The sequence below is a fragment of the Mus caroli genome, chromosome X (genome assembly GCF_900094665.2).
Source record: "Mus caroli chromosome X, CAROLI_EIJ_v1.1, whole genome shotgun sequence".
In the NCBI taxonomy this organism is placed as follows: Eukaryota; Metazoa; Chordata; class Mammalia; order Rodentia; family Muridae; genus Mus; species Mus caroli.
Genome location: NC_034589.1, coordinates 14,255,218 through 14,266,120, shown reverse-complemented (window position 1 = coordinate 14,266,120; position 10,903 = coordinate 14,255,218). Strand labels below are relative to the sequence as shown.

The 10,903-nt window shown below is 42.1% G+C and overlaps 1 protein-coding gene and 1 pseudogene across 5 annotated transcripts in view; both read left to right on the top strand.

Moving 5' to 3' along the window:
- The window catches only part of Znf182 (zinc finger protein 182), a 43,826-nt gene extending 38,175 nt beyond the window's left edge, over positions 1 to 5,651 (top strand). For 3 of the 4 annotated variants that reach the window (XM_029473456.1, XM_029473455.1, XM_029473454.1), the window contains exon 5: positions 349 to 3,050. In XM_029473456.1, the coding sequence (XP_029329316.1) occupies positions 349 to 1,922 (1,574 nt within the window). In that variant the 3' untranslated portion in view covers positions 1,923 to 3,050. Of the gene's footprint in view, positions 1 to 348 lie in introns of all 4 variants that reach the window. The other variant, XM_029473457.1, reaches the window with a different exon arrangement.
- Positions 5,652 to 9,649: 3,998 nt separating this feature from the next.
- LOC110287096 overlaps positions 9,650 to 10,903 on the top strand; it is a 7,708-nt pseudogene continuing 6,454 nt past the window's right edge. Inside the window, exon 1 of the transcript XR_002377179.1 lies at positions 9,650 to 10,900. The product of XR_002377179.1 is annotated as a transcriptional adapter 2-beta pseudogene (transcript). The remainder of the gene's footprint in view (positions 10,901 to 10,903) is intronic.

Here is a 10,903-nt window from a genome sequence, read left to right as displayed (position 1 = left end):
TTCTTTCCAGCTTCTGGCTATTATAAATAAGGCTGCTATGAACATAGTAGAGCATATGTCCTTATTACATGTTGGAGCATCTTCTGGGTATATGCCCAGGTGTTGTAGAGCTGGGTCCTCAGTGTCCTATGTCCGATTTTCTGAGCAACAGCCAAACTGATTTCCAGGATAAGCTCTTATAAGATGCTCTTTGAGTGAGCCAAGCACAACCTAGGATCTGCTAAATCTGCATCTCAGGTGTTTAATAGCAGTATGGCAGTAATAGTTGAGGTCATAGCAGTTCTAGAAAAAGGCCTATTCCCCATACTGAAAAAGTATAAACATAACTTATTGTGCTTTTTTTTTTAGAAGTCTGCCAAATTAATGAACAATTTGAGAGGCAACATCAAGATAAACAAGATAAGTATCTGTTGATGCAAGTTAGACTCCCTAATGACAACATAATTACCAAGAGTGGCCAGAACTATACTGATTTTAGAAATGCATTTCATCTTGTTCCAATGCAGAGATCCCATAAATTTGAATCATTTGGAAATACTATGGTAGACAATTTAAACTTGCTTACTGGAAGCTCTACAGAAAATAAACATGACACTGGGTGTGCAAAATTTTTCTTCCATACAGAATATGAAAACCCTAATTTCATAGTGAAACCCTGTGGATATAAAGAATATGAGAAAACCCTCAGGCAAAAGAAAGGTCTTAGCCTTCATCAGAGAATTAAAAATGGAGAGAGGCCTTTTGAATGTACTGCATGTCAGAAAACCTTCAGCAAAAAGTCACATCTCATTGTCCATTGGAGAACTCACACAGGAGAGAAACCATTTGAATGTTCTGAGTGTGGGAAAGCCTTTAGCCAAAAGTCTCAGCTCATTATACACCTCAGAACTCATACAGGAGAAAGACCCTTTGCATGTCCAGAATGTGGCAAAGCCTTCAGAGAAAAGTCAACTGTCATCATACATTATAGAACTCATACAGGAGAGAAGCCTTATGAATGTAATGAATGTGGGAAAGCCTTTACTCAGAAATCAAACCTCATTGTTCATCAAAAAACCCACACGGGAGAAAAAACCTATGAGTGTACCAAGTGTGGGGAATCCTTCATACAGAAACTTGACCTAATTATACACCATAGTACTCATACAGGAAAGAAGCCTCATGAATGTAATGAGTGTAAGAAAACATTCAGTGATAAGTCAACCCTCGTTATACATCAGAGAACTCACACTGGAGAGAAACCTCATAAGTGTACTGAATGTGGGAAATCTTTCAATGAAAAGTCAACCCTCATTGTGCACCAAAGAATTCACACTGGTGAGAAGCCCTATGAATGTGATGTCTGTGGGAAAACTTTCACCCAAAAATCAAATCTGGGTGTGCATCAAAGAACTCATTCAGGAGAGAAACCATTTGAGTGTAATGAATGTGAGAAAGCCTTCTCTCAGAAATCCTACCTCATGCTACATCAACGAGGCCACACTGGCGAGAAGCCCTATGAATGCAGTGAATGTGAGAAGGCATTTTCCCAGAAGTCCTATCTCATTATACATCAAAGAACTCATACAGAAGAAAAACCCTACAAATGTAATGAGTGTGGAAAGGCCTTTCGAGAAAAGTCAAAGCTCATTATCCATCAGAGGATCCACACAGGAGAGAAACCCTATGAATGCCTTGTGTGCTGGAAAGCTTTCAGCCAGAAGTCACAGCTCATTATCCATCAGAGAACACACACAGGAGAAAAGCCCTATGAATGCACAGAATGTGGCAAAGCATTCAGGGAAAAATCGACGTTCACTGTACATCANAGAACTCACACTGGAGAGAAGCCCTATAAGTGTACAGAATGTGGGAAAGCCTTTACCCAGAAATCCAACCTTATTGTACATCAGAGGACGCACACAGTAAAGAAAGCCCATTGAAAAGACCACACTCACAAGTCAAAGCCTACTACGCTATAGTGTCTTTTATATATTCCAAAGGAAATATCTATTCATTTAATATTTTAAAAGTATGACCTGGATTCTAGCCTAATCATTGGGATAAACAGCATTTCCTTTCATCTTTTTCACCCTAATGCAAGTTGAAAAAGTAGTGTATGTGTAATTTCTCTGAAGAGACCAGATCAGGCACCAGTGCAGGAGATTTAAGGGCTTCCCGAAGTGAGGCAGCATAGCTAAGGACTCTGGAGAGGGTTTGGTAGCACACTAAGGTGCATGACCACAGATAGCTGTGACAAAGACCATATGAGGTCTGGGGAGAAACAAGCAGAAAAACCTTGCATTTACAGAATATGACAGATTTGAGGAACAGCTAGAGGTGGGTAAGATGGGATGAATAAAGGGATATAGTTGGTCCTGTTTAATGATTTGGACAAAGTAAAGTCTGAAGGAACTAATATGTGTCTCAGTTGTTTAAAAAACTGAGATCCCGGCGTGTTCGCCACAAAAACTTTTGGCAAATAGCAAGTCCAGGAATGACTTTTCTCATTCAAAGAAAAGCATTTAAGGGTAATTAAAACCACAAATAAATTTTGACTTCTGGGAATACATATACTCATTGATTATTTTTAAAAATAATCAAATGCAGAGGTATTTGTTGATGCATTGTTTGAAAACAAAAGATTAGAAGCTGTTGAAATTGTATTATGTGGATTCTGCTTCCTGGAACTGATATATTCTTACAGTAGACTCCTCAGAGACAAAAATGAACAGAAAGAACGTGGATATCATTTCTCTAGTGATTTGAGATAATCTCCAAGTTACATCATTAGCTACAAAAAGCAACACACAATAAAGTGAGTATTCTGTGCTACTCTTTGTATATAAAAGGGAGGAAATTGTAAGTACAGAATGAATTGTATATATAAACTGTTCCTGGAAAGGAATATAAAAATGTAATTACAATTACTACCTTACAAAAGGAAAAAGGTCAGTAGATTACTAGGGAAATGAAACTTGGAGACACATTTTGTATTCTTTCATAGCTTTGGAAAGTTGTACAGTGTGAATATACTACCTGTTTGAAAAAAAAAACTATCTTTAAAACCATGTTGTATTCCTTTAATGGTCACTCTACATACAGAATTCATAATGTATATAAGCTCGATAGAGTTTAATTTATTTTCAGTGAGCAAATTGGATAACCAGGCAAACAGAGAAACGAAAATATTCATTCAATTCCTAAGATATGTAGACATTTTCCCCAAACCTCAAATGAATCTGTATGTGTGGTCACCTGGGGACCATATTACATAAGCCTAAAATAACAAAAGCTGGAACACATTTCCAATTTAGGTGCATAGTGACACATGTGGGAAGTTACTTTATTAAAATCCATTTATATCTTTTTAAATCTTAAAGTGATTTTAAATTACTCCATTTTTTACAAAAAAACATAAAATACCAATTCAACAGGAGGTAGAGTAACATCCTCCAAATATCATACTAGTGCTGGTGGCATGTATTTTCTAAGGTCAGAGATGAAATTGAGACCCATGAGAACAATATAACATTTTCTGGAGAACAAGAGGTCTTGTTTGTAGATTACCGTATTTGTAAGCCCTCTTATTAATGTGGCTATTCATTGATACTTATCTAGCATTAATAAGCAACACAAGCTATGTAAAACCTGGTGGTCAGCTGGGTTTGTACTTACCAAAACAGATGAATTAGACTTGAGTCTGTTTGTGCCTTTCTAGACTACCTATTTTTAAGTGTGTGAGTTGTGTTTGCATTCATGCACTCATGCATGTATACATGTATGTTGAGGACCAGAGAGTCACGATCCAACTTTTTTTGTCTGTGTATGTTCATATTTGTTCTCCAGGGTCAAAGCCTAGATGCTAAATTGCTTTTATATAGATTTCTAAATTGTACTTAGAAAGTTTAATATATCTGCTCTCAATAATTCTCTCTCAAATGCCATAGCCCCAGTCAAACAATATTTAATGTATAAATACTTACTGAAGTTGGGTCCTCTGTAAAAAGCTTCCTTAATGGCTGAGCCATCTTTCAAGCCTCTTTTTTTATGGTTTAATTTTGGGTGAACAAGTAAGCAATAGGCTCAGGTTTGAGGGGGCAATGTTTTAATGCTGTAGATCAAACAAGGGGCTTTGCAGATGTGAAGTGCTCCCACATTCTGCTGCGTCTTCCCTTTATTTTTGAACTCCATAAGATATATATATCCATTTCCAGGGAGAAAAAAAATGTAGGGCCCACTAGTTTGTTCCTGGTGCAGTCTACATTAAAGATACTCAAGGGAACCAGAAATAGCTATGTGATCTTTTTACGAATAGAAAATCATCTCCATTTAAGGTTAATCTGCAGTCAGGTGAGAGCTCAGGTTGTGCCTTATGCTGTGAATCTTGGAACACCTTCCTGTGCACCAGATGGCAATTTGTTCCAGCTGCATGTGGCAAACTGAAGTGACAGAGACATAGACTGAAAAGGATGGGATAAGGATGAACTGTAGGATGCAAATGTGCTAAAGTTAGAGGGAAAGAAAGAAGGCTAATGAAGCACCAAGTGTGGGTCAATGGAGTAGTAAAAGGCAGAGTTGGGGAGCGAATAGGGGAAAGGAAGAGAAATATGAAATCTCCAGTGGAGTACAGTACTTGAGACTAGATTAACATAAGCAAACATGTGGATTTGAGGGTGAATGGGCAAAGAAAATTGTATTGGAAGTGAGGGATGGTGAGGTATAGCCAATGTTCCTGCTCGATGAAGTTGATTAGAGAACCATGCAGGTGAATGAAAAGAGGAAAAGGGATGGGACAACAAAGTAGGCAGACTGCTAGAGTGCTAGAGTGAAAGAATGATGAATATTCATAGGTAACAAGGAGCTATGGTATCAAGAGTTACAATCACAGGACCTTGGTAAAAGCCAAGTAGAGAACCCCACCATGAACATAAGTATATGAGATGGAAACAACCTGGACTCTGGACTCAGTGTTCAATTAAGGTCAGCTCTGTTCTCCATGTCTTTGTGGGTTATACTTAGCATGCCTCAAGATATCATATATTTAAAAAAAAAAAAAAAAGTAGCTCAGGCCAATGTATCGGCTCCTCTACTAATGTTTTTATTAGTTTAAGCCTTGTTCTCAGTGTCCAAGATAAGTAGATGTCTTAACTATGAGAACAGATAAACATTCAAAGAAGAATCCAAGAAAGTAAGTGTGCCTGTGCTATACCAGGATACAGTAGGTTCCTTTTACGAACCTAAGTTTTCTTTCAGTTGTCAACTCTGTTCTGAAAACATTAAATGGAAAATTCCAGAAACACTTTTAAATTGAGTGCCATTCTGAGTTGCACCAGACTTTATACCATCCTATAAACCGTCTCGGTATCAGGCATTTCCATGTTACTGGCTTCTACCAGTTAGTCACTTAGTAAGTAGAAGATCATAAATATAAGCTCAGCAGCCGGCCACATGTGATATCACATGTCTTTAATTACAGCACTCAGGAGGGAGAAGCAGATGGATCTCTGTGAATTCGGGGCCAGCCTGGTGAATTCCAGAACGGCTATATAGCAATACCTGTCTCAAAATTTAAAAAGGCTCAGCCAATCACAGGGGCATGTTTTTCTAGGCTCAATGCAATAAATTCAGGTAATTCCTGTTATCCTAAATCACTCGTGTGTTAAAATATTTTAATTAAATTATGAACATATTAGAAATGGATGATATACAAATCAGTGGCATCTGATTGAAACTGGAATAAACACTTCCTGTGTAATACTGATATCTCAAGATCATATCTCTTGGTTGACCAGCTAGAAATCCTCAAACTCACTAGACACTGCAGTACAGATGTTTTCTTTTGAATTTTTCACTAGTTCTATGAGAATTTTGTACAATATTTACTCATATAGTCTTGGGTGTGTGGGTTTCCACTGCAGCATGAGCCATGGATAACAAGAAAAGAGTGTCTTCTGGGCACAGCAGGGCAGTTGCACATATGAACTTATAGTAATTTTTAAGACTAAATTCCAATAAGGATAGAGGAAGTGAGCATAAAGTACCACCATTTTAGCTACCAAAAGGGTGAAAGTCTATTTTCTTTTAAGAGTGTAGCCCCTGGATTATTCTCCAGTGTAAGACCACATTTTTGGTGGTGCAGGGTCTACACAGTTTATTAAATAATTGGCAAGTTGATCATAAACAGCCTCAAAGGGTAAGTGAATCAAGAATACTACTGTAGCAGTCTGTCTGGCATGGCATTTTTCTGTACCATGCTACACTTCATTTTTTATGGACTCCCTCTGTGTATCACTAGAATGGTCAAGCAGTAGCACCAGAATATGGGTGAAAGCACTCAGTTGTAGGTCTGCATATGCCTGGCTACTAGGCACTGCCTCTTGGGGAGTCAGAATTTGAGAAGTGTTTGACTGTGTCTCCCAATGCTGGGCTTCAGGGGAGCACCAGGATACTGCTCTGGAGGTGGGAAATACAGTCTGAAGTGAGGGGCAAAGCAGGGCTGATTCGGGGTACCTGGGCCTGCAATAAGGCCAGGGCTGTTGGGTTCTCCAACTCTTGGACATCCAGGCGCTACTGGGAGTCAGAGAAAAGCTGAGAACGGAGTCAGGGCCACAGGCTGAAGACTGGCATCTAGACCTATGGGAGATTTAAGCTGTGGCTTTGTAGGCAAAGGCCTACATGTTCCCCATGGCAATAGTAGTTGAAAGAGACAGTCCATGGTTCTAAACTGTTTATTAACTGTTCATGGCATAAAATGAGATTAAATACCTTTTGCAGGGAGGAATGTCTGGAACAGGAAGCTTATTAGCTAAGCCCTCAGGACCTCTAGGTACCTTATTAGTATGGAGAACTCTGTTTAGGGCTACATGACCAACATGGGGAGCATGGCACATGTTACAGCCAGGTATCTAGCAGGGAGCAGGGAGTTTCCTAAGTCTCAGGGATGTGCCCACCAAGTCTCCTGCTCTACCCACCGAGCTTCCTGGCATGGTTTTACCATCCCACACTCAATGAAGATTGACAGCTAGATGTATGAGGTATCCAACTACCTGAGAAAGGTTAGCCACTCAGTTTCAATTATATTAGTTCTAGACTTTGTGAAATATGTGGGATGAACATAAGAGGAACAACATGCCATCCTGGACGATGAGCTACCCTGACTATAAAACAGACTATAATGGGAAGAGCACCATGTGTGGGGTTACAGATATGGAGGACTGGGAGAAGAAAGAATATCTATCCCTAAGAACCATAATGAAAGATAGCTGAACCAGTAAGGCAGGGTTGTTAGGCTAAGGCCTGACCCCTACATACCTTGCCACAGTTATTGCAGCACAGTTATTTCTTGCAGATGTCATGTTTTGAGGCCCTCCCTGTAGGATATCAAGATCACACATTTGGATTCTACAGCTAATGAATTAGACTAGATTCAAGCCCACTCAAGGACTCCAGGGAGATGGGTATCCTATTAAATTCATACTGAGCCTTAGGACTGCTTCTTACCAGAAGGCCACTCAGAGAGGAGTTTGGTGCCCAGCCACCTTCAAAGACCAGACATAGCTGCCACAACATGGATGAGGACAATAGCATCCATACTATAGCATTCTGGCCAATCTATAGAAGGGTAAAAGAAAACCTGCATGAAGATTTGGACCATAGTCCACTCTGCCTACTTAGTGAGGATTTCTATGACATGAGTAAGTGGTTATAAGGCCTCATAAGTTCCTGTGTAATTTCAACAGAAAACATTAGCTGACCAAAGAGTTCAGCCACTTGTAGGATGTCAGAGTAAGCATACAAAATGACATACTCTGGTGGCATGCACCATGATGACTTAGTTCAGAGTCCACCAAGTTCTGTTTCAGGGAGCTCTGGATTAGTGCTGGTCTTGGTTACTGTCCATGGTGGGAAATACCATCAGTGTCATCACATAAGGCAATGGACCACACCAATTGAGGCCCATTTAAATCACACTTAGTTATAGCACATGGAAGCAATCATTATAGCCAGAATGCTCGTGACTGGTACAATCAAATTAAAAACCTTAAGTTTGAAAATAAGTTAAATAGAATAAGGATGAGTTTGAAAAGAATGTGAATTTGATGAGTGAATTCTATGTTCATGAATATAAATATTTAATGAACTCTGTTATCATGTATAATTAATGGCATGTAAGTAAAATGTTTCAGTAGGGGCCAGCAAAACAGTTCACTGGGTAAAAGCTCTTGCTAGCAAGCCTAAAAATCTAAATTAATCCCTGGAACTCAAATGGTGGAAGGAGAGAACAGACTCCTGCAAGTGCCCTTTAACCTCCACACGGGTGCACCCTAGCATGCATGCACCCATGCACAATTGATTATGAACAAAATCCCTAATAAATACAATTGCATATCAAATTGTCAAGAAATGCTTTCCGGTCAGAGCCACCCTTCTGAGCCCAGCAGAGGCCACTAAGAGCTCCAGAGTGCTCTCCACACCGCAGGAGCTTGGGATCACCTCGGGATCACAGGTGAGTGTAACGCAACATCAGCTCCAAAGAATCTCGGAGGGTCTTGTGCCAGGAGGAACAGGGACAGAGGAACCCAGCCTGACCAGAGGTTGGGATCCATTCAGGTCAGGGCCAGCCCCGCCATCTTCTGTATGAACCCAGCAGAGGGCATCTAAGGCACCAGAGGACTCTCTACAGAACCCATAGCACACCCAGGACCTCGTAATCACCTGAGAGCACATGGGCGATAGAAGCAACAGAGATTCTTGGTCAGGGTCCCATCTCGCTTTCATCCTCAACCAGGAGGCAGAGCTGAGACCCAGACCCCTGGGCACCTTCCTTGCCAGAGGAGAGTCAGCCTACAGGGAGGGCTTTGACCCCAGGACTCAGGAGGTGGATCAGAACTCCAGACTGCTGGACACCTGCCCTGCAAGAGGAGAGCTTGCCTGCAGAAAGTGCTCTGACCACTGGAACTCAGGTGAAAGATGGACTCCCAGGAGTGCTGACAGAGGCTAACAGAATCACAGGAGGATCAAGCTCCAGACAGAGACAGCTTGAACATTAACACCAGAGATTTCCAGATGGCGAAAGGCAAACATAAGAATCTTACTAACAGAAACCAAGAACATTGGGCATCATCAGAACCCATTATGCCCACCACAACTAGTCCTGGATACCCCAACACACCTGAAAAGCAAGATGCGGACTTAAAGTCATATCTCATGATGGTGGTAGAAGATTTTCAGAAGGGCAATAATAACTCACTTTAAAAAATACAGGAGAACACTGCTAAACAGGTAGAAGCCCTTAAAGAGGAAACACAAAAATCCCTCAAGGAATTACAGGAGAACACTGCTAAGCAGGTAGAAGTACTTAAAGAACTACAAACAAACACTGCTAAACAGGTAGAAGAAACACAAAAATCCCTTAAAGAATTACAGGAAAACACAACCAAACGGGATGGAATCGAAGAAAACCATCCAAGATCTAAAAATGGAAGTAGAAACTGAAGAAAACCTAAAGGGAGAAAACTCTGGAGATAGAAACCCTGGGAAAGAAATCAGGAACCATAGATGCAAGCATCAGCAAAAGAATACAAGAGATGGGGCGGCCCGCCTGGCCGGCTCCGGCGGCACCTGGGCGGGGGCGGCCATGGCAGCGGCGGGCAGTGCGTGGGGGAAGATGGCGGAGCTGGGTAAGTAGTACTGCGTGTACTGCTTGGCCGAGGTGAGCCCGCTGCGCTTCCGCTGCACAGAGTGCCAGGACATCGAGCTGTGCCCCGAGTGCTTCTCGGCCTGAGCAGAGATCGGCCACCACCGCCGCTACCACGGCTACCAGCTGGTGGACGGCGGAAGATTCACACTCTGGGGTCCTGAGGCGGAGGGCGGCTGGACCAGCCGCGAGGAGCAGCTGCTGCTGGACGCCATCGAGCAGTTCGGCTTTGGCAACTGGGAAGACATGGCTGCACATGTTGGTGCTTCACGGACTCCCCAGGAAGTGATGGAGCACTACGTTAGCATGTATATCCATGGGAACTTGGGCAAAGCCTGCATCCCTGACACCATCCCCAACCGGGTGACAGATCATACCTGCCCCAGTGGAGGCCCTCTCTCGCCTAGCCTTACCACACCTTTACCCCCATTGGACATCTCTGTGGCTGAGCAGCAGCAGCTGGGCTACATGCCACTGCGAGATGATTATGAGATAGAGTATGACCAGGATGCTGAGACGCTCATCAGTGGGCTGTCTGTGAACTATGATGATGATGATGTGGAGATAGAGCTCAAGCGTGCCCATGTAGACATGTATGTGCGGAAGTTGAAGGAGAGGCAGCGCCGGAAGAACATTGCCAGAGACTATAACCTGGTACCAGCCTTCCTGGGCAAGGACAAGAAGGAGAAGAAGACATTGAAGAGAAAGATCACCAAGGAGGAGAAAGAGCTGCGGCTGAAACTACGGTCACTCTACCAGTTCATGTTCTGCAAAGAATTTGATGATTTATTTGAAAACATGCACAAAGAAAAGATGCTTCGTGCCAAGATTCGAGAGCTGCAGCGCTACCGACGCAATGGCATTACAAAGATGGAGGAGTCGGCCGAATATGAGGCCGCCAGACACAAACGGGAGAGGAGGAAGGAGAACAAAAACCTGGCCAGCTCCAAAAGGGGGAAGGAGGATGGCAAAGACAGTGAGTTTGCAGCCATTGAGAACCTTCCTGGGTTTGAGCTGCTGTCAGATAGGGAGAAGGTTCTCTGTAGTTCATTGAACTTGAGTCCTGCACGCTATGTGACTGTGAAGACTATTATAATTAAAGATCACCTCCAGAAGCGGCAAGGGATCCCCTCTAAAAGTCGCCTTCCCAGTTATCTGGACAAGGTCCTAAAGAAAAGGATTTTAAATTTCCTCACAGAAAGTGGGTGGATATCCAGGGATGCT